General features: G+C 37.5%; 2 protein-coding genes, 1 long non-coding RNA gene and 1 pseudogene across 5 annotated transcripts; 2 read left to right on the top strand and 2 right to left on the bottom strand.

The window, feature by feature from the left end:
- Window positions 1–4153: 4153 nt before the first annotated feature.
- LOC103041116 (gamma-crystallin M3-like) lies at window positions 4154–5937 on the top strand. The gene is made up of 3 exons (XM_022675109.2): window positions 4154–4238; window positions 4325–4564; window positions 5608–5937. The coding sequence occupies exons 1-3, from the start codon at window positions 4230–4232 to the stop codon at window positions 5884–5886; spliced, it is 528 nt and encodes a 175-aa protein (XP_022530830.1). The 5' UTR covers window positions 4154–4229; the 3' UTR covers window positions 5887–5937.
- Window positions 5938–9943: 4006 nt separating this feature from the next.
- LOC111193680 (uncharacterized) lies at window positions 9944–16550 on the top strand. Of its 3 annotated transcripts, none has more exons than XR_007439322.1 (4): window positions 9944–10121; window positions 13038–13176; window positions 14245–14359; window positions 15392–16550. It is a non-coding gene; the product is annotated as an uncharacterized LOC111193680 (long non-coding RNA). The 3 variants fall into 3 exon arrangements; XR_007439321.1 differs by lacking the exon at window positions 9944–10121 and adding an exon at window positions 12778–12828; XR_002650621.2 differs by lacking the exon at window positions 13038–13176.
- Window positions 16551–16816: 266 nt separating this feature from the next.
- On the bottom strand, window positions 16817–19285 carry LOC103041429 (gamma-crystallin M3). Its single transcript, XM_007241708.4, has 3 exons — window positions 19176–19285; window positions 18479–18721; window positions 16817–17184 (listed from the first exon to the last, which is right to left on the bottom strand). Exons 1-3 carry the CDS (start codon window positions 19185–19187, stop codon window positions 16903–16905), a joined length of 537 nt encoding a protein of 178 aa, XP_007241770.1. The 5' UTR covers window positions 19188–19285; the 3' UTR covers window positions 16817–16902.
- A 1733-nt stretch (window positions 19286–21018) lies between these two features.
- LOC103040515 (gamma-crystallin M2-like) lies at window positions 21019–22480 on the bottom strand (annotated as a pseudogene).
- Between the last annotated feature and the right edge of the window lie 1834 nt (window positions 22481–24314).

The raw sequence follows: 24314 nt of genomic DNA, 5'->3' as shown, positions 1-24314 counted from the left end.
AGCAAATCCTGTGAACATCAGAAGAACTCTACAGATCAGCAGCATTTTTATTTAGTCCAGAGAACAGCAGTAGAACCCAGCCCCTCAGTCCCACACAGACTCCACTCTGATGGACAGAAAGTAACATCAAACTTACGAAAGAAACAACTTTCCGTGATCATTAGATAACTCACGTTCAGATAACATCATGGGCCCTATCGTACACCCCATGCCATCGTACACCCCGTCAACAGCCTATTTTTACGCCTTGCGCACGCATCCTTAAAATGGACTTCTTGAATATAATAATGCTGATGGGCGTGGTGGTCTGGAAATGACGTGTTTTCAGGTAAATTTCTGGCGTGTTTCTATCTTGGCGGTGGAAAAACCCATTGCGCGATTGATCCCCCGAAAGGATGTCGAAATTCAGCTGTCACTGGCGCGCACCCAAAACTGAATCACATCACCCTGCGCCCTAAAATACCCCATACCATCACTTCCTCATCACAGAAAAATACACCTTACCCAGAGCCTTCAGCAATCAACTATAAAAATAAAATATACTTTAAAATCTGCACAGTAACTATAAATTATTATTAGTTATATTTACTTTTGTCAGTTATAAGGATTTATATTTATGTTCAGTACACAGACTAAATAACTGTAACTTAAAATATAGCAGACAGGCATGTTGCTGTTTAAGAATTTCAACAGATGCTTATTCTCTCTCAAATGCTGGAGTTTTTGAAATGGAAAATTAAAAGAGAAAAGAACTTTGACTGAACATACATTTATTTTATATAACTTTGCTATTATTTAACTGAAATTCTCTTTTATATCTGAAAAATAAAGCACATTGTCACCCTGGTGCTGCCCGTCAATTATATAAAACTTAAAACATTTTGAATACACAGAAATAGAAAGCTATACCTTAGCATTCGTTTCTTATCACCAGGGCAAATTTATTAAAATATTAAATATAGTAATTCATTAATTAAAATCTCGTCCGGCGCTCTAAAATGTCGCCAGGCAGGCAAAGTAGAACTCTGTCTTCTAAAAAAAAAACGTTTTAATAAATAAGGTCGGACAGGTGTAGTAAAATTCATGTTAATAAACTCACTAAAGCCAACAAATGTACTGATAATTAATAAATTATATAAATAATAATCAAGAGAAATCAGGCAAAATGTGCTGCGCCTCTCTTGCTCTCGCTCTCTTTTACAGATAATATAAAACTCAGTTCAGTTAAATAAAAATAAGTAAGGACCTGTAAGTTCATCAAATGATTCATTTGATGATTTGATGAAATCATTGTCAAATATAAAGGATAGGTTGAGGTTTTGGTGAGGTGTTTTCATAATTTGAAACTTTTATTATTTGATTAATAAAATCTTATAATATATATATATATATTTCCCATTATTCCCATGTTCTTAGTTTATTGATATAAATTTGATGATCTCTTATCATTCTATATCTATTATATTATGCTATTATTTTCTTCATAAGACATAAATTCTTTACTTTTTATCTCAATTTTTATGATCTATTTAAAATGTCCTATTTTTCCTTTTTTGTATATATTTTATTCATCTATAGTAAATGTCAGTTTTTATTTCTTTTTTTTTTATCCCTTTTAAACTGTACATGCTCAGCGGCATTGTAAATGAGGATCCCCCTCCAGTGCAAATAATCGATTGCTTGATTATTATTCAGTGTTGCAATGACCTCTAAAAGCTAATTAGAGTCAAGTTCTAGCAAACCTGGACTCCTTCTGGTTAGTAGGTGTGGACCTTGTTGTGGCTAATTTGTTTAATAAAAACAACTCAAAGGTTTGAGTTTGCACCACAAAAAAAGAATACGCATATGAGTTACATTTCAGAGCCTTGATCAATTTGTTATTAATAAACTGCATTGCTTAGTTTTAATGTTCTCTGTGTAGATGAAAAGTTTACAGTGATTTTTACCACAGTATAAAATTATTAATTTTACACTAATTGTGTTTATGATTATTTTAAAGCAATAAATCTACAATAATAAGCCACCAAGTGGTTTGATATGGTTTGATAATACTGGCTTATGACTCATTGCCATGTTTATCTGAATCTATAAGGAAAGGATGCAGAGATGTGCGTCATGATTTTTTGATTCCTGGAACAGCTATAAGATAAGAGTTGTGTGGTTGAACATCATCTGCTGATGAGTGGAAACTGTTATTGCTCTTAAAACGGCAGCACTGAAAGAAAAGTGGATTCAGTAACATTTAAATGTTAAAATCTGCAGAGACAATGAGCCTTGCCTTGTGAACACATCATCACCTAAGCACTTAATAACATGTTATACCACAATGAAAAAAGCTGTTATCACATTTCAACATGTTAGCGCTCCATAACATCACACCTACTAAACTACACCTACACACCTACTTTTTAAGCCCGTAGCTTAAAAGGGTCATTAGCATTTGCTAAAATGTAAGCACATAAAACAAGTTATCGCAACCATTAAACTTATTTAGCATGCTAGCATGTAATAATATGTTACTGCAAGACAAACAACATTGTTAGCTAATTACATTTAATTCATAATGATTTGTTACTAATCCAATTATGTCCACTCTAATTGAATGTGTCTCTTAATTAATCTAATTAGTGTCTGTTTGGAAAGATTTAATTTAATATCTGCTGTGAATCAAATAGATTTCTGGTCTGTATATCTATCTAATACCCACCAAACTAATGCCTTTAAAATTGAACATTTAAGGTATTTAGCAGATGCCCTTATCAAGAGCGACCTACAACAGTGCTTCGTTGTTTACTTCAAAATATCCATAGCTAATATCCATAGTACACCCTGCACCTGCGCCTTGACTCAATGATGCTCGAGGCTACACTCCGCCAACACTCTATTTTCATGCCTTGTTCCTGTGCCGTTAAAATTGCATCAGAGTTTAGGAATAATTCTACACTGATCTATCTTGGCAGTGGAAAGTACAGTAAGCCACTGACTCATTTAAACCCTGACAACATTCAGCCGCCCAATCCTATCTGAGCTATGCAGGAGCACAGTGCGTGCACATCCAGCTTTTACATAAAAAATAACCAGAAAACAGAATAAAATAACATTGCTCTTCCCTTAAATGAGATGCTGGTGTACCTTTACAGCATGAACGCGCAGGTCATTTTCCTTTTGCTGAGCCGCACAAAAGCACCTTGCTGTAAGATATCAACGTGCTAAAGTCCTTTAAAGGGAATGACAACTAGCACACTGATTGGTTTATTTCATGTTACGCTCAAAACACGAAACAAACAGTGGCACAAGGCAAATTCTTGTGCCGTTGCAACACCAAAGACACACTGACATGCCCGAAATCCAGCTGCACGATGCTCACGTGACCAGTGCGATATAGATCACTAAAATAGGCCTTTTTTTAGGATAATCCTATTGCAAAGGTATTCAAACTGTGAAGTGTGTCACAACCAGACTTCCCAAGCCTCTCGGAAAACAAAACAAGAGAACAGAGTACAGGAGCAGGAGAACCAAAAAAAAAAAGGAAAACACAAGACAAGACAAAAATAATGATGTAACTATAAGGTTATGTTTCTAAAGATGCGGGATTACCCCAAGGTGACCGGGTGGACAGGAAATTGTTGGACATATTTAAATAGCTTGATTTTTTTTAATGAAAGTGGCTAAATGTATAACTGAAATGCCTAAATTATTGAAAAAAAAATAATTTATTCAGCTTAATCAGGCAGCACCACAGACATGTAAAACGCACCCCCACATTAAAGATGTTTTTTTTTTTTATTGGGCTCATTTGGTGTAAATTGTTACCCAGTGTTTGTATGAAACTTAAACAACTATGTGGAACTAACTGAGGACACAAAGTCACATTATATTAAGACCGACCCTCCTGATTATGCATCATTTTCTGAACTTTGATTTGTGTGTGCTCACAGTCAGCTTAAAGAAGGTTCCCTGTTTTATTCAGTACAATAGGAACAATATAGAAAATAGAGCTCACTCACAATCTGATACAATGGACTGTAATGAGCCAATGCATTTGGCTTTGAATTGCAGCGCATGCAGCAACGCATGTACATTACTGCCAACTCAGAATTTTATACAATGGAAGCATAGGGTTCTCTGGATGTTATATGGGGTATAAAAGTGGCCGAGGACAGTTCTGAAGCTACACCTGTCTGGTGAGTGTAATACGTCTGTAGAGTCACTCTGACAGATTCGTGAGCATGGGCAAGGTATTTATAAAGTGAACATAATAACTAAGAGTTGTATTTTCTAATGTTTATTTTGTGATTAATTTTATGATGCTTTTTTTCTGAAGATCATCTTCTACGAGGACAGGAACTTCCAGGGTCGCTCCTATGAGACCAGCAGCGACTGCGCTGAGTTGACCTCCTTCCTGAGCCGCTGCAATTCCTGCAGGGTGGAGAGCGGCTGCTTCATGGTCTACGATCGCTCCAATTACATGGGGAACCAGTACTTCCTGAGGAGGGGCGAATACTCCGACTACCAACACATGGGCATGAGTGACTGTTTCAGGTCCTGTCGCACAATTCCAATGGTAAAGGTTGATCTTACAGCCTTAAATATTGGGGGTTCTTTAAGGTGCCCTCAAGATGCCCTCGAAGAACAAAGGCATAGTTTTATAGAGAAGCATGTATTGCAAGGGTGGGAAATTCTAGTCCTAAAGGGTCAGAGTCCTGCATATGTTAGTGATTTTCCTGCTGAAGTGAACTAAACAACTTATCTGTTAATTTCCAGGTTAAGTAGAACTGTTAGAGCAGGGAAATCTGCTAACTGTGTTGAACTCTGGACTCTTGCCCACCTTGCCAGTAGAATAAAAATGGTACTAAACAATAAAAAAAAAAAATTCAGTCCAAAAAAAATTATTTGTGGCAGCTTAACTCAAGTCAAGCCATACATTTTCTTTGACTTAGTTTAATAAGTTGTAAAAACTTTTTTTTTTCAACTAAACTAATTTTTGTTCACATAACGATCTTTTACTTTACTCAACAGGTTATTTCAAATATTTAAAGAAACTATAAAGGAATTAATTCTAACAATCGGTATTCATATCCTATATATAAGAAACAGACTGTATTTTTCACTTTTTTAAAATATGCCAACACTCACAGCATAATATTTTGGTAGCTAAGATCGCTCTCAACAACGCAGATTGAAGGTAACTTGCTCTTACAGCCTTCAACTCTTGGAGAAGGTCTGGCAGGTACACTATATATATATAATACAAATGCAGACCAAAAAGAAAGTAGCTTTGAGAAAATGACTGAAATGAGAGGATATGTCCAAAAGTCAAATATACTTTGCCAGGAGCCAATGGGTAATATTTAAAAACTATGTTTTTTAAACAACATTTTAACAAATGTTAGTGTTTTTCCAGCTTAAACACACCTGATTCAACTCACTTTTTCCATTCCTGGTTTAGTAGAACTGTCAAAGCAGGAAAATCAGCAAACTGTGTTGGAGTCTGTCCTTCGTTTCCCACTCTTGATCTTCTTTTAACTAATTTTATTTAGTTGTCTTGGCCAGTAGTATGGTAGATCTTCCATCTTCATTCGTTGTTCCTCTCCTTTTCATTTTCAGCACAGAGGACAATTTAGAACAAGGATCTACCAGAAGGACAACTTCGGTGGCCAGATGTACGAGATCATGGATGACTGTGACTCCTTCATGGATCGTTACCGCATGCCCGATATCCAGTCCTGCAATGTAATGGACGGCCACTGGCTGATGTACGAGCAGCCCAACTATAGAGGCAAGATGGTGTACCTGAGGCCTGGAGAGTACAGGAATTTCAGAGACATAGGCATGAGCTCCACAATGAGGTTCAGGTCTATGAGACGCATCATGGAGTCTTGTTAATATCTACTGTTTGAGAAGTACGATTTTTAATAAAGGCTGTTGTACAACTCATTTACGTTTGGATTCTCTTTTAAAGGTCGAATGCATGGCAAGAAACTGCTAAACACTCTAAAGTTCCTGAAGCTAGATTTAAATAGAACTTAGGTAAGGATAGTTACTACGTTTTTTTTTTATTTCTCTTAAACCCTTAAACAAATATTTATTTTTTATGAGCACAAAACATAGCTGCACCCAGAAGAATTGTCAGATTGTAATACCTTTTAGAAGGAAGATAAAGGTTACCAGAAACAACAAATAACAATAAAAAAGACTGATACTGGCAATAATTATTGAGCTAGACATTCAGAAGTACTGTAGTGTAATGTAGTGTGAAAGTCAGACTTCCACTGGGCTCCATTAAGCAAAAGCATGGCATCTCATTTCATTGTTATGCTGCTGACAGCCAGATATATCCAGCTGAAAAAAACTAATAATGCCTTCTCTATTAATTTTCAGTAGTAAATTATAAAATGATCAGGATGTATCATCAGATATTAAGGAAACATGTTGAGTGAAAGCACTGGCAGCTCTTGGCAGCAGGGCTTCAGCAGTACATTTCTATTTTAAATGTGCAGTTCTTCACGGGTATCTGTGTTTGTTTTTATCCTTTGTTTTGTAACTCCACCTGCTGCTAGTTCCCCAAAACTTACCCCACCCAGAGGTGGCGCGGACCAAAGGGCCAGATTTTGGTTAGACCAAGAGAAGTGGTCTCGGCCCGGAACTTCTGAACCACGGTCCGGTTCGCCTGCAGTGTGAAAGCGCTTTTCCAACTACTACTGACTGCAGCCTGCGGGAAGGTCCCACCCACTTTGTCTGTCTCGCAAGCTTGTAGTGTATACACAATATTTAAGCCGGAGGACGCGGCACATTTTATTTAAAGTCCGCTAACTGCCCTGCACATTGTTTACTTCCGTTCAGAGGCGGAGCTAAGACATGATGCTGACAAAGTGGGCGGGGCTGGGTGCACTGGACGTCCAACTCCGCCTTCCTGCAGGCTGCAGTCAGTACCCTCTCAAAATAAACGGAAAAGCAGGAAAAATGAGCCGTGGATACAGTTGCTTCAGGACGAGCACGTTCGTTTGGTAAATTTAAACTAACCTAGAGTACTGTACCTGAAGTTGCTGCTGCTGGTATAAAAAACACAATAGCAGCACTACTATGGAGACGAAATTAATCTTTTTTATATATTTTATCCTGATCCTGGAAAGGCTTTCCACCGAATGAACTACCCGCTAAATTGTCAACACGCCAACGTCAGATGCATGTCCTTTAAAACCAATCAGCGTCAAGTTAAGGAAAACGCATCGATACGTAAGTTATAGGATGTAGGAGTGTTACACAAAGGTCTTTGGTGCGCTCCCTAAACTGCAGTGTGAAAACTAAAATAAGCGGACCAAATATATACAGAGTAGCAAACACATGAACCTTGGTTCGGACCACGGTCAAGACTTTCAGGTGTTAAAGCACCCTTGGAGCTCAAAAAGACTACGAGACAACCCAGAGCTGCTACTTTTCTCCTGAACAAGTAAGCTAACTGTCTGTAGCTAATTCAGTCAGGTATTTATCACCACCACTAGATGTGCCTACTAGGGACTGGTGTTTAAATTAATTAAAAAATGTAGTGTTCCCATTTATATCAGTGATCTGAGTACAGCTGGGATAACAAGGCAGAGGGTGCCTAAGAGAGATAGATAGCTTAGCAAGGTTAGCTAAAATGATCTTGAATATGCTGGCTAAAGCTATCATGCTATAAACGCTAATGTGAACAAAACTCAATAATAACAGAGGAGCAGCCATGTCACATGTGATTACTAGGAATAGACCGTTTCAATGAGGAAAACAATAACAAAGCTCCTGCGCATGTCTGTTCCTTCTACGTTCCGGTGGCGCTATTTTCAAGTATACAGCTGTCAAAATGAAGAGTGCATATTTCGCAAGTCTTCCGAAAACAGAGCAAACATACGGTCAGAAATGAGTAAAAAGTGATCAAACCTCTTTTCCTGATCCTTTTGATAAGGATTTAAGAGGGAGTTTTTTTCCTCTGATTTAAAACGCTTGATAGAGGTGACCTACCCAGATGTGATCACTATCTTGTTGAAACGGAGGAGTTGAAAGTTGGGAATATTTGTTCCTGTAGTAGAGAAGGCATCACTATAGTGTATGGTGAGGTTGGAGCAAGTCAAACGCTATCCAACACGTACTCTGCATGGTTTGTAGCTAAGAAGGAGGGAGAAGTTGTGAGCAGACACTGTAACTGCAGGGCAGGTCAGCAGTGTGAAAAACGAAAGCAGGCGTGTTTACTATGGAGGACCAAAAATGACATAAGTATAAATAAATCTTAAAATAAATAAATGAATAAATAAATAAATGTTGACATAAATCAATGCACATATAAATGAATAAATAAATATATAAATAAGAAATGTATTTATTTATTAATGTATTTACCTATACAATTATTTGTGCATGTATTTATTTATTTATATATTTATTTATTTATTCATTTATATGTGCATTTATTTATATATTTATTAATTTCAACATTAATTTATTTATTCATTTATTTATTTATATATTTATACATTTATATGTGTACTTATTTATACTTATGTCATTTTTGGTCCTCCAAACTTTACTTTAAAGAACAATTTGACCTGATTTTCAATGTTTGTGACTCTCAGATTAGGTTAGGATTAAGTTTGCATTCATGTTAAATTAAAAAGTTACGTCCACTGTTTTGAACGCTGTTTACCGCTGAACGGAAGTGTCCTAGGAACAGCTACGTCACTTCCTACGCTCATGAATATTCCTCTGAAACGGTCTATACGCATTGATGAGTACTCCAAAAATATTTGCCAGAAACCATAGTTGGTCTCTATATTGACTCAGTTTAGCTATGAATTTGAGTTTATTTATCTGTCTGTCGTGTAACATAAAGTGAATATAATGCTAGATACGAGTTTTAGAAGAGTTTAGAATTTCTGTGCTCCTCCACTCTCCGTTCTCTGCCTCTGCTATCAGTCTAAACTTGCTTTGCTGGACAGTAGAGTGGGCAGACAACTCTCTGTGCCAGGGCTTTGGTGGTGGGGGTGCTCTTCCTCAGTTGTTCAACGGGGGTGGGGGGGAGGCTCAAAGCGTGAGACTGGAGAACACTGCTTTGTGCTGTTTTAAAATAAGCTTTTTAAATTTTAACAAAAATAAAACAGAATGGTGTTTGGTCCCAGTGGTTCCTGTGAAGCTCCTCCTGTTGATTTAGACCCCCTGCCACAGTATATGAAATCAATGATTTCTTACTTGGGTTTTAAGATGGACAGTGATTTTAAATTGGATAGCCAGATCAGTTGTCAAGTCCAGCTTTTTCCATTTGAGGGAGATGAATAGGTGAAGTCAGTTCTTACACAGGAGCACTTTCAAACAGTAATCCATGCCTTCATCACATCCCAGCTGAATTACTGTAATGCACTCTACTTTAAGTCAGCCAAAGTATTTTGGTTTGTATAGAATATAAACATATTCTGGTTGGTTTAACACTTTTCGGTTTACTAAATAATTACACATGTTTTTCTTCATAGTTTGGATGACTTTAATATTAATCTAGAATGCAGATTAAAAAAAATATATAAACCACCTAAAATTTAGGGTATGTCCTAACTTTTGGTGTTAAATTGGATAAAATGTGAGTGTTGAAGTGAAGTTTAACATTCCCCATTTACAGAAAATATTAAACAACTAACAAGCACAAAGCGCACGTTATATTGATATTGACCCCTATAAAACACAGCCTGACCAAACAATCAGAAAGCACTAGCAGGTATTAGCCTATATACTGTGCCTATAGAGTCTGAATGCAGCACACATAGAGATTCCCTTTTACAGAAATGATCACAAAGAGAGGGTTTACAGGGTGAACAAAGGTGAAAATACCACACTGCTGATCCTTAACAAATGAATGGAGAGCTGCACTGGATAAAGCACGTTATAAAAGGGCAGCGGTATCACTGAGCCACAGTCACTTTTACTAAAGGGAGAAAAGGGTTTGGCTTGATTAGCTAACACCTTTAGCTTTCAGTCCACTTTAGATCAGAATCAGACGTTTTACTGTGATGTGCACTGGTGAGAATGGTGAGAACTGGTGGAAATGATCAACACCAGTGACCAAAATCCAGCAGCTGATCCGCCATCAGAAAAACTGAAATGTATGTCTATGTTTTTTCTGTTTTCTTTATTAGTAAATATCAGTAAATATCAGTTAGTGCTGGGAGATTAACCAAATTAATTGATTCTTGGAAAAAGTTTATTAATGTGACTTTCAGAATAGGGTAATGGAGATGTTATTATGTTGTTATGTTATGTTGGTTTCATACATGTTTTATTGTAGTGCAAGGTTTTGACAGCTTGTTTTAATAGCTCTAAATGGTTGCTTCTATATATCTAAAAAAAATCAATCAAACACCTTTCAAGTTTATGTAAGAGCTAAAACAAAACATAATGGAAAATTGCTTAAATATTTGAAAAATATCAAGACCACTAAATGGGAAAACAATGTGAGGTTGGAGACCTTTGCTTAAGCAAAACTGTTGTACTTCATTAATTGACAAAATTAAACGGAAGATTATTAGGTGCTACTCGTCTATGTTTGAAGCTTTCTGGTGAAAAGTAAAATGGTAGACCTAAACAGAAAAATAAGAGAAACATAGGTTTACATCCATCCATCCATCCATCCATTGTCAATATCCTCTTTATCTGTCAGGCCAGCATCGGGCAGAAGGCAGTTAACACCCTGGACAGGCCGCCAATCCACCGGAGAGTAGGTTTACATTTTAATTTAAATAGTCTGTTGCAGGGGTTTCCAACCTTTTGCAACTCACCCATTTAACCCACCGCAAAACTTTCCCTGGTCCCCAGGAATATTTTATTTGCCGTTTAAAACCAAATACTGAAAAAACATCAAAGAACTTCATAGTACATGTATTAAATCCATCTTTTAGCTATGCAGGTGTGCTGTGCGCTCAGCACATGCTCAGCGTGTGTACACCCCTGCTCCGTACACACATGGCCGCACTGCATCTTGCAAATCCAGCTTTTACATGAAAAATAAACAGAATAAAGAATAAAATAACATTGCTCTTTCTGTAAATGTGCTGCTGGACCATCTTTAAAGCATGAATGTGCAGGTCAGTTTCCTCTGCTGAGATTCGCAAAGCGCTTCGCTGTTACAATACCAGCCAGCCACTTTTGGGAGGGTTTATCACTGTTACACGTTTTTATCATTTGAGAATAATGACTCTAGGAATCCCAAAACTTTAGAAATGACTTTATAACCTTTTTCAGGCTCTCAATTAATTTCTTTCTTGTTTGTTCCTGAATTTATTTGAATATTGGGATGGTATCTAGTTTTTGAGTATCTTATAGGCCGTTTCTCAATGCACAAGTACACAAGTCTTAACTTTCATACTTGGCAAGTACGACTTGGTAAGTTCGGCTCACGAGTGCGAACTCCCGAGGACAGGAGGAAGCGGGACGGTTGTTGTGTAATTGGAACAGCTATGTACTTGATGACGTCATATTTTAGCACACAGCAGTACTATTTTGAAAACGTACAGGTGCTTACAGTTATGTACCTTCTCATCCTGCCTTACACTGATACTGCTGCGAGGTGCATTCTGGGTTATCAGGCTGTAAGAGGTCCACACAAGTCACCTTTTCATGCATCCTCGAGTGGGAGGAGCAAGAACACATTCGGGTATTTGTTGTGTGCTTGGCTAACTGCGATCTTCTGAGTGGAACAGTACTGGGGCTGCAGATGGTGACGTTTCCCAAGTCCACAAGAAAACAAGTACAGACAAGAACGCAGATTGAGAAACGGTCTTAGTCTACTTCACTACGTCAGGCGGGTCCTATTTAAGTGATTTCTTGATTGAGAACAGGTGGCAGTCAGGCCTGGGTGTGGCTAGAGTAAGTGAATTGTTAGGAAAACTGCATTTTGTGTTTACTTTTGTCTTTCACTAAAATGTAAAGAGTTTGATGATCTAAAACCTTTAAGCGTGAGAAACATGCAAAAAAAATCATAAATGGGCGAACACTTTTTCACACCACTGTATACTACTCATTTTTGAACTAAATTACTTTTCAGGTGCAGTTTAACCTGATATATTACCCATATTATACCCATATTTTTTACATATACAGCTATTAACTAATGCCATCTCTGCTGCTGCACCATACTTAAGTGTTTTTACACTGAATGCTGTATGTACAGAGATCACTGCTCATGCATGCTCAAATCCGCTTACTGCACAGCAGATGACTGACATTTGCATCATCCATTCTATTGAAAAACAAATAGTTTGAAAGCACAGGACAAAAAAAAATCTACATTCAGTGTAAATGCAACTTTATACTGTACAAATATTTGCGCTGATCTAAATTTTAGGACCTTCTTGCCATGTTTACTTTCTTGCTTATGTGCCAGACAGGTCTGATCAATCAGAGGAGTGCTAATATGGTTTGTTGAGCTGCATTTTGATGCATGTAGGTTTTTGCCTGTGTAAAAACAAACCAAATAGAGGGGGGAAACGCTTCAAGTAAATGAGCTCAATAACTGATTATTTAAAGTGGGAGTAGCTTGGTGGCACCAGGCCACCCCAAGGCTTTGTTAGCCTCAGATTTTGGTTAGTCATAGTGGGTCATGATCAGACTTTGTTTGGGTTGAGCTTAAACACAATGCTCCAGTCTAAACACAGAGCTTTTTGTTCTACAACAATAGTGTTGACACAGAAAAAATGCTGATGCATTACATGGATTTGCATTACAATGTTCTTGTTTGGAGTATATAAAGAGCCCAAAGTCAGCCCAGCCCGCATTACTGAGCGCTAACTGAAGTTAGCTAACATGATCGGAAAGGTAAGGCTGGTTATTTTGCTTTGCATTTTCTGTGCTTCTGCGTACCTGCGTAAATTTTTTAACCGGAATCACAGTTTTAGGGCCTGAAGGCTGAATCACAGACAGTACATATTCACTTCCTGTATATCTGTATCTATTTCTCTTCATTTCTGGGGGATACCCTTGGCCTGGATCAATTTACGAGCACAACCGAACTCATGCGATTTCAGAACATCTTCAGTGAGGGGACGGAGGGCTGACTGCGTGACTGCAGGACTGATTATGTTGACCTGAAGGAAGATCCACTTTACCTGCTGGAGAGTGTGACCCAGAGACGTCATGTGTGTTAACACACAATTGTGGATGATGGTAATATTCAAATAAAGAGGATGAAATTAGTGTACAATGCTACAATGCTACACTATGATCCAAGGGTTGCCAGTCTGAGTTCTTGATCATGCTGCTTTGCCATCAGCAGCCAGAGTCTGAGAGAGAGCATGTTTGCCTAAGCTTTCCTCTTTTCACTCCTAGTGTAAAGTTAGTCAGCACTGGTGTCTAATAGCTGATGTATCAGAGATGGGTTTCTGCAGCACTTTTCTCCAAATGTACAGTCTACCCAATGATGATGCGTCAGTAGATCGAAAAATCTACTAGCCTTCACCCATCTTTAGTTTTAGTGTCATTACTTAAGCAATAATACACTCAAGGTTTGTGCTATAACGTGTATTTTATTCCACAGTTAGTTCCGACCCTGCAATGTGATTGGATGAGAGCCGTTCGGTGAGTGCTGTTATCAACCGGTAATGCACTGTAGCCAAAGGTCTCCATGCATTACTCCGCCACATACAGGTAAATTAGCAACGATGTTGCACTTTTAATCCAAACAGCGCAGCTACAAACAGATAAGCAATGGAACTGTTTTAATTAGCTGATTTTTATAACCAAACAGATCATCCTCTTTAACTCCAAATATTTCAGTAAACATAATGGATAATGGAACTGTAGTATAATCACAATAATACACTTGAGGTTCGTGCTATAATGTGTAATATTGGCACTGCTGTGCTGCTCCTTGAGTGTATTATTGCAATTATACCACAGTTCCAAAAACAAGAAAATACAATCTGTTTGGTTAGAAACACTCAGCGAGTTAAAATAGCTCCATAGCTGCTCTGTTTGTAGACTGTATGTGGCGGAATAATACATGGAGAGCTTCGGTTACAGTGCATTACCAGCGGATAACGGCACTCATAGAATGCCTCTCAGCCAATCACATTGCAGGGTCAGAACTAACTTTGGTATAATAGTGATTACTATATGATTTCTAATGAGTTGGTGGGCTAATTGGCCTTACAAATTGGGAAGTAAATTAAATAAAATGAGAAAATAAAAATGTATGTAAATAAAATGTTCAATTTTTTATGTTTTTATCAATAGCACAAGATGCAATGACCATTGACCCGCTTCACATGTGACATGTATTTGCTGTGGGGAGAATATCCAGCGTCAAATGAGCTTAAGCAACAGTCAGTGCAGGTCCCGCCACGTACATGTAAGTGCATTAAAATGGTGAAATAGCATGTGTGATGTAAAAATAAATTCTGACATAAAAACTGTTAAACTATTCAGTTCCCAGTAACTACAAAAACACACACTAACACACCACCACCAACATAATTGTTGCTCTGTGGTGCTCATGGGTGGTCCTGACCATTGAACAACAGGAAAAAAGAAGAAGAATAAAGTATGCAGAGAAATAGCAGGATTACAATATACAATATGTACAATATGTAAATACAAAGAGTCCTTCTTGAATTATGGGTGTTTTTCTTGACTATACAGTACATCCTGCTATTCAGCCTACAGTAGTTAAGCAGTTTACCCACTTACAGTTGAAGTTATCAGGAGTGTTTAAGGTTAGACTGCTTTTTAGATGAACACTCGACACAACAACGAATCAGAGCATTTACAGTGCGCTTCTTTACACATATGTACATATATTAGTGTTAAAAGCACAGTAACAAGGGCTCTGAGTGGTCCAGTAGGCTCATTGCTGGCACTATGATCATCGAAGCCCTGAGAGCGCACAATTGGCCTTACTCTCTGGAAAGGTAGATGGCACTCTCTCTCCACATTACTCCAAAAGGTGATGTCAGTCAGCACAAGGCGTCTGTGAGCTGATGTATCGGAACCCAGTTGCTGCATTGCTACTCGGCAATGCTGCATCAACAGCAGCAGTTTGAAAAGAGGCGGTGGCTGAGCTTTACATGTATCGGAGGAGGCATGTGCTAGTCTTCACCCTCCTGGTTTTGGGGCATCACTAGTAACAGGGAGAGTCCTAATGAGTAGGTTAGTTAATTAGCTGTGTTAATTGGGGAGAAAATGGAAAAAAAATAAAATAAATAAAAGCACAGTAACAAAAACATCTCATAACGTTAAACGATCAAGGTAATGGTAAAATATGACCAATATTGTAACACAATAAAACATAAGAAAAAATGATAAACAACTAAAATGCAGGGTATATACCGCATAAGACACTAATATACTTTTTCTCTCTATTTTGTCTTCTCTTTTACTCCAGCAGAAGGAGGATCTCTGAAAAATGCTCAGATTCTGGAGGAATCTGAACATTTCATCCATGACAAGCAATTACAGAGTAACTGTAGTGCATCTAGACTACATGGGGCTCCACGACAGAGTCCAGGAAGCTGGTGTGTTCCAGGAAAGGTAGCAAGAAAGTGAGGATGGCCTTGAAGAAGATCAATTCCAACAAATGGAGTTTGATAAGACCAGCTAATCACACCTCTTTGAGGTGTTTTTCCATTAAGAAAAATAAAATTATATAAATTTGTTGTTTTTTACTATAAAACTGTTCAACATGTAAAAAATAAATAAATAAAAAGCAACTTTTTGTTCTATAATATTACATGATGACTACATGAAGTTATAAATATTCATTGCTGTTTATGTGGGAAAATGTGATCAAAATTTCATATTCAAATGGTAATAAAATTACAGTAGAGCTGGTGAGTTTTAAGTTGGCTGTATGTTCTGTTGGCGCAGATGTTTTCTTTTTAGCATTTGATGTAATGCTAATATTTATAGAAAATAAAAATTGGGGATATCATAATAATAATCATTTATGAAATTGAATTTGACATTTTTGCTTAAATCATTTGCTTGTGATGCTGGTCATCTAAACATCTGTGGAAAAATGGCCTACGAATGGCCTTTACCTCACTACTAACATCCTTAAAAGTTACTAGGCATAAGATTTATTTACATAAACTTTATGTTAAATGTATGATGATTTATGATGATTTCTGAAACTTTAATTAAAAACAACCCTAGTTGTTTAGATCATTTAATTCTACCCCTGTAGGATAATAGCCGATGTCAAGAGTTTGAATTAAGATAATTTATTATGCCTAAGTTTAAATAAAATGTGACTTAGGCAATTGTAATAGCTTTCTGTGATTTCAATATATTTCTATGATTCAAGGCTCATTTTCAATCTCAAAATGATAAGATTTGTACTATAACATAAAGCTTACTTCTTAATAATAAAACCTATAGGCCAGGGGTGTCCAAACTTTTTTTGTTGGGGCCAGAAGGAGAAATATAAGTGTAGTCACGGGCCACAGATTCTGTAATAAAACAAATATTTTTTTTTGTGTGCATTCCCATAAGCTATCTATACATGCTCTGACATTTGTGGCTATTAAAGTATTACATTTTTTTACTGTTTTCTGTCTCTTTAATTAATATTTCATTTTTTTCTGATTTCTGTCTCTTTAATTAATATTTCATTTTTTTTCTGATTGGTTTTACTCCTCAGCTGTATGGTAAACTATCCTCTTAAACATTACTGTTTTTTAAATAGCATAACAACTACCATATTAGACAATTAGACATCACTTGACATCATTTGACTGGTGTGATTTTTAAGCAAGAATAGTTATTACTACTCAAAGGCTACACAATGAAGCAAATAAAGAGATTATACTGGAGAAGACATGTAATTTAATATGTCATTACATGTCATTTTAAAAAATGTAAAACAGCCTACAAGAGACATTTCAGTGGCAACTCCTACATCATGCCGTCCATCATTCTGCGAATGGAGCCAATCCTGAAGTTTGATCCCCATCCCCAGTCTCTGAAGTTCCTGTACTCTCCAGGCCTCATGTACATCATTCTGCCCCTGTAGTTGGGCTGATCGTACATCAGCCAGTGGCCGTCCATCACGTTGCAGGACATGAAGTCAGACATGTGGAAGCGGTCCATGGTGTTGGGGCAGTCGTCCATCAGCTCCATCATTTGGCCACCAAAGTCCCTGCGGTTATACAGCCTCATCCTGTAAGAGCCACGGTGCTGCAGGAAGAACAGACAGACAGCATCAGCAAAAAACAGGATATTTTTAGCTGCAGGTAGAAACACAAAGGTGATCTGTAAATTTATTCACATTTTCGTCTTGATACTGTTTATAAATTGTGAAGTAAAAATATGGATCTTGTAAATAATTAGCTTTATTGAGTTTAAGCACCAGTATAACCCAGCTGACCAAACCAGTACAGTACAGTATATTGTTGCTAATATGCCCTTAAAAAAAACAAATTCTGTCTCAGAGATTATATCATCAAGTCCTGTCTTTAGGCTGTTAGCATAAACCATACACTCACAGATTTGTACTTAAAAGGGTACAAAGCTTGTCGCTGGGGCTGTACCTTATATTGAAGTACAAAAAAGTACCTTTCAGTAAAATTCCTTTTTTGTACCCATGGTTATTGTGCCAATAAAGATTATAAACATTATCATCAACTAAATATGTGTCAAGAACTTGATGATCCAAAATTGTCTGGTTTTCAAATAAAAAATGTGCAATTAAAATATATATTGTTTATTAGTACAGTGATGCTGGATACTGAATGTACCTTTTGGCCGAATAAATGGTACAATTTTGTACTTTGTACTTGTACTTGGCTGTTATGATGACTTTGTACTTCAGAGGGAACAAATCTGACCCTATAAAGACCAATATTGTACCTTTGAAGGTACAATAATGAAGAGTGTACCCTTGAGTACAAAAAAGTACTCATTTCGTACCTCTGTGTTTTAGAGTGTAGCTACAATTTTAGAAGTCAGGTTTTAGTTTGATCCATCATTTGATCCCTGTTACTGCTCTGTACACTGTGTAAATAACTTTGGATAAACAGACCAATAGAAATGCTCAAAATATATGCAGACAACTCCCATGTCACACTAGCTTTCATTCAAAGTTTACAGCATTTTTGCCTTCTCCTGTAAAGTCACCATTTCGGAGATATTTGTTTTCATTGGACAGTGACACTATGAAATTGCAAAAATTGAAAAATGCTATAGGGAAAAATAAAACCAAAGTTTTATTTTCTGTCAGCCACATTTTTAAAACTTTTGGGAGATATATTTATGACAAATGTTGGCTTTTTTTTTAATAAACAAATGTAAGACTTTTTAAGACTTTGGCATAAATAGCCAGCATTTCAATCACCTTGGCCATAAAAAAAACAGCTTAGACTATTGGAAACAAGTTACTGGAAAAATCTGGTAATGTGCAGGATTTTTTCAGGATGGTATGCTGTCACTAGGTCCATACATCATACACAAATTTAAGAATCAAAATTCCTACCATAGGGACCATCCTGCAGGACCTGACACAGTCGTTCCATCCGAACATGCGCTGGTAGTCGGAATACTCCCCCCTCCTCAGGAAGTACTGGTTTCCCAAGAAATTAGGACGATCGTAGACCATAAAGTTGCCACTCTCAACATGGATGGAGTGGCAGCGGTTGAAGTAAGAGTGCAGGTCGGAACAGTCACTCATGCACTCATGGTGACGACCACCGAAGTTTTTGTCTTCGTAGAAGATGATCTAAAAAAAAAGGAAATAACATTTTATTAAATATTTGGATTAGGTTCATTTAAAAACATAAACTAATAAGACTGAATAAGGTTTTATATATGACTAAAGAATCAGAAACCATTGGTTCAAGTGTAAAATACTTTTTTTATATAACATGCTAACAGTGCCCAAATTGAAAATCAAAAATAATCAGAACAAGACCACCATGAACAATTTAAAAAGTTTGCAGGTCTAGGTCAACCATGTGTGATTCAAATGACAATGCTTTCTATGACATGGTGGATGCATGCATGGCAGAAAATAAACAATGAGAATATAAAGTGATTAAGCTGTAAACATATGATGTATGTCTAGCATGAAGCCTTATATATATGATAAATAGTCAAAAGAATGAAAAATCTAATGCACATTATTTTGTAGTGAATAATGGCAACCATTTCTACATCATTGCTCTCTCACATACCTTGGACATCATGTTTGCTCCCCCTGGAAAAGCTGCTTGATGTGCTTTAGCATCAGTCAGTATACTTTATATATCCGTCCTCACTGGGAGCTTTGTCATCTCCATAATGAGGGACCTGAGTCAGCACCACTATGGCACCTTCTCACCTCACCAGCAATCTTGCTTTCAAAACAAAAAGTGGAAAGTTCACCAATTCCTACTGAACTGGGCCTACTTTGTCCCACCCCAACAATAGCTAATAGTTTCACCGCTAATAGCAAAAATAGCTTTTATTGACTTGTATGTGATATGAATCAGAAGCAACACATTTAAATACTATATATATATATATATATATATATATATATATATATATATATATATATATATATATATATATATATATTACAGTAAACTAGAATATGACAGAGCATTACACAATGTTTATTCATCATTGTTTGAGAATGTTCTCAGAACTGGGCATGGAAATGGCCTGTTGTGAAAGAGAGTGTGTTATTTTCGGGATTTCTGGCATGATGCTGTACGCTACAACAAAACCTCTGCCTTTACAAAGCACTGCATTGTCTATGAGATCTATGCCAACCAGGCATGTTTTTATCGCTGGGTGAACTTTGACCTTTTGGGTTTTTCTTTATGATTCAGTGTTTCACAGTATCGTCTTATTGAAGCTTTATTTGTTACTTTAATGCATAACACGCATTGAAAACCCCATTTAACATAATAAGAAATATTTTGGTCTAAAAATCTCAGATCAATTCAATGACATTTCTACTGAAAAATAAATTAAATATCAAATATAGATCAATAAATGCCTGACTTATAAATAGTAAGTAATTATGTATGTTACTTTACCATATTAGCTACCAGTGCCCACACATTTTTTGCCTTTTTGTTATTGAGCTAGTATGCATTGGTATACATTAATCCTAAACCTATACTATAAATCAGGGTTGTTAGTGGGGGGAATGTGTTGTATTGTATTTGGGCTAGAGCTTTGATTCTCTGCCCGAACCCGACCCGACCACTTTCCTCTGGCCCGGTTGGGTCAGGCTCTGTTTTTTAATGCTATGTTTATTTTTATATAAAGCTATGGCGTGATAATCACATTATAGTAAAGTTACAAATCAAACTTTTACATTAAAAGATTGCACAAATTAGAATGTGAGCTCCTCTGCTTGTCACACATTGCCTTTTTGTTGTTTTATGTGTTTTGCACTAAGGCTATATGTTTAAAATAAAAAAAAAATATTTGTTCAGAAAGTGTTTTATATTTATATGCTTCTTCAGTGTTGCAGTGTTAAATAACATAATTCTGAACGAATTTCACTCATTTAAACAGCCCGAAAATGTTTTTTAAAAGCTTTTCTTACTAAAAAATGTCTTGTTTAAATCAGGCTCACAAAAACAATTTATGGGGTGTGTCAGGCTCTGGTAGAACGTGCACGGGCTCGGCCGGGTCGGGCTGGATTTGGGGGGACATTTTTTGAGAAATTAAATATGTTTGAAAAAGTAAAAAAACTTTCTAGAGCGCCAAAACAAACATCCAACATAGGCCAACTTTGGACAGCTGGTCACACTTCAAGTAGAACTGCTCTTAATGATTTCTAATGGTAAACCACCAACGAGTTACTTAATCTAAGACTGTTCCTTAAACTGTGGATACAATGTCCTAGGTCTCAGAAACTACCTGCCTTCCTTAAACACTGGAAAATACTCTATGATTTCAGAGCATTGCACGGGCCTGCACCGGCATACAGAGCACAGCGACCTATATCGAGGACACCAAACCAAATACAGAAATAATTGGACTTCTGATTGTGTTGAGACATGTACAAAGAAGGAGTGTTGCTTTATGTGTGATGTTTTATTTCATTGGGAAGTCTATCAGAAGGACAAAGAGGCCATGGGCTGTTCAAAACTCGGTGATCCTGCGGAAAGAGCCGGTCGTGGCACACGTGGCACCCCAGTCGCTGAACTTCCTGTACTCGCCAGGCCGCATGAAGTACTGGCGCCCCCTGTATTTTGGGTGCTCGTACATGGTCCAGTAGCCGTCCATCACGTTGCAGGAGTAAATGTCCCGGCTGCGGAAGCGCTCCTGCACGGATTCACAGTCGTCACTGAACTCCATCATCTGGCCCTGGAAGTCTGGCCGCTCATAGATGCGCATTCGGTAGGGCCCCCCGCTGTTCTGGAGGGTTAATGCAGGCAATAATTGGATTGTTATGTACAACAATCTGCTGGTTAATCAAGAGCACAGTATTATGTAACATGATTATATGAATATAATCTTCATTATCACATTATCACAAGTTGATTTAAAATAAAGGACATTTCATTGTAATACATATTTATACTAGACCAGTATGCCATATTATCACTGAAACGTGTTTTTGTATTTGTCTATTATGTTTTTGAATTCTCACTCTCTTGCTCTCTCCTTCTTCTTACACACACAGACACACATACAAACTTACATAAGAGAAGGTCCTGCAGGAGCGAATTGTATCATTGTAGCCCATCCAGCGCTGGTATTCGGGGTACTCTCCCCTGGTTAGGACGTACTGGTATCCCATATAATTGGACTTTTCATACAGCACCCAACAGCCACTCTCCACCCGGACAGAGTTACAGCGGCTGACATGTGGGTGCATGTCTGGGCAATCGGCATCACACTCATATGAGCGGCCCTGGAAGTTCTTGTCCTCGTAAAATACGATCTGCAGATAGACAGGAAAAGTACATTATTTGAAATAATCTGAATTAACAGCAGCCAAATTGATAAATTCTACCACATTTCCAATTTGGCCTTTTATTAATTTATAATTTTGACAAATTATTGCAGCATGAATGTGAAAATGTGTGGCCCAATGGTTATTGGGTCAGTGAACTATTGCTAGTGTATACAGCCCTCCAGCCCTACTCCAGGAGATCTACCTTCCTGAAGGTTTCAACTTCAAACCATTTTGAACAAAATCACATCTCATAAAGTCAGTCAAAGACTTCTGAAGGCCATAACGAGTTGCATCATGCCCTCCTGGAGATTGGAATGAATCTGACAGAATTGAATCCAAAGCCTGTGGGGAGGTAGTTCTCCTGAAGCAAGACTGAAGACCACTGCCTTGTGTTCCATTTCCAATGCTCTCTTCCCTAGATATAACTGTATTTGTATTTCCTACATAATATTTATGATCCTATCCGTCTGTCTGTCTGTCTCTAATCTCTATCTCACCTTACTCATCTTGTTAGTGGGGTGCCGTCCTTCCTCGGGTGATGAGCCATGGCATGGTCGGCTCGTCCTGTTTTATAAACCTCAGCCGATGGTGGCAGGATCAAGGGTTTTGTTATTGTAATGAGTGGGATTTGGCGCTTTTGAGACACTGCCAAGATTCTGATCCAGGCCACAGAGCAAAAAGCCCTGAATCATCAGCCCAAATGGCATAGGCCCGCACATTGCTCGGCCCCCTCCTCTTTTATTCTCGGCACCTACCAAACCACCTTTTATCCAGTAATCCACTATCAAAAGGAGTTCATGTTTACAGCTGAGAAGGCTTAAAGTCGTCACTGCTGCTCATCTGCCACTGTTGCTTCTAGAAAGTGTTATGAGTGTGCATCCGTGTGTATGTGCTTGTGTGTGTGTGTGTGTGTGTGTATGCCTGTGCAAAAAGCAAATACCTCAAGGAATATTAATAAGTGGGTGTACTCCAAGGCTAAACGTGCCCACAGGTATAAGAGTAAATATCCTTGTGCATGGAGCTGTAATATGACAAAATGTTTGGTATGCTAATTCTGATTAAAATAGTGGCAAGATAAGATAGGAAATCACTCCACCACTGAAACTTTTTGCTCATTTTGCACTTTTTCGGAGACTTTTTTCCTGCCCTTGTCCCATGCTTTACACTTTGGAAGCACTGAGCACAAAGAAGGGAAAACAAATATTAAGAGCAAACACAAAAAGCAAGGCTGCTGAAGATGGGAAGGACATTGATAGGGCTGCGCTGATTGCAGCAACCTCTGCCCCAGAGCCAATGGACAAAAACAGGCAAATACTTAGTGGCATCTATTTCTGCACTAAGGTTGCAGTCTACTGATTCAGGAACAAAAGCTGCAAGGTGCACTGGTGACTCTCTGGATGAATAGGCACCCATGGCACTACTTTATGGTAATTGTGTTCTTTGCTCAGGAAAGAAAATTAAAGCATCCAAGCAAAACTGGATGACCATGAAAATTGCTTGCGGAGAAACAACATTTGTGTTACCGGAATTCCTGAGCTTCTAGAGCAGGGGTCGGCAATAGGTGTGAAACATCTGGCCTGTGAGGTTGTTTGAACTATAATGAACGTTAGTGGGAAAAAAAAAAAAATAAATGCTTCTCCTGGCAACATTTGTTTATATCCCTGTTTTTGGGCTAACAATCTCCTTATAAGGCTGTTTTTGTTTCTAGCTTTGTCCCAATTCACTAGCCAGGGCAATGGTAGTGTATTGGTAGTGTATTGTAAGCGGTGTGTTTGTTTATTTATTTTTTTACTTTTTTCTTGGGTTTGCCTGCTTTGAGATCAACTGTTCTGCAATTGGGTTCAACAACCCTTCTGGGCTGGAGAGCTACTAGCTACTGATGTATTGAAACCGAGTCACTGCGCTGGCTATTCAGCAATGCTGCATCAGCAGCAGTTTTAACAAAAGGCGGTGACTTCACATCGGAGGAGGCAAGTGCAAGTGTTCACCCTCCTTGTGTTGTGACGTTACTAGTGATGGGGGATATACAGCTGACTAGCAGCTAAACAGGTGGGAGTAAAAAAGTAGAAAAAAACTATTTTAAAAATTTAGATTTTTTTACTAGTAAACTGTGGAATTATAGATATTCTTTTGTTCATTTACAGGTACATATTAAACATTGTAATTCCAGATACTGACATTGTAATAATTTAAAAAAACAGTAATCTTAACCATAATTGACTTTCAGGTAGGGCTTTTACAGTAATTATCTCATCTGTGTACTGAATTATATTATATTCAAATGTTTTCATATTCATATGCAGAGGTGGAAAGTACTGAATTACATTTACTCAAGTTACTGTCATTGAGTAGATTTTATGAGTAATTTGTAATTTTTCATTTTTATTTGTAGTTTTTAAAATAGGTA

The sequence above is a fragment of the Astyanax mexicanus genome, chromosome 5 (assembly GCF_023375975.1).
Source record: "Astyanax mexicanus isolate ESR-SI-001 chromosome 5, AstMex3_surface, whole genome shotgun sequence".
Lineage (NCBI taxonomy): Eukaryota > Metazoa > Chordata > Actinopteri > Characiformes > Acestrorhamphidae > Astyanax > Astyanax mexicanus.
The sequence above is the reverse complement of the archived record's forward strand: the minus strand, read 5'-3'. Positions and strand labels throughout refer to the sequence as shown.

Coding starts and splice junctions, on each gene's coding strand:
- LOC103041116 (XM_022675109.2), top strand. Junction 4,565..5,607: donor CCTGTCGCACAATTCCAATG/GTAAAGGTTGAT, acceptor TTTCATTTTCAG/CACAGAGGACAATTTAGAAC.
- LOC103041429 (XM_007241708.4), bottom strand. Junction 17,185..18,478: donor CCTGCAGGATGGTCCCTATG/GTAGGAATTTTG, acceptor TTCTTCCTGCAG/CACCGTGGCTCTTACAGGAT.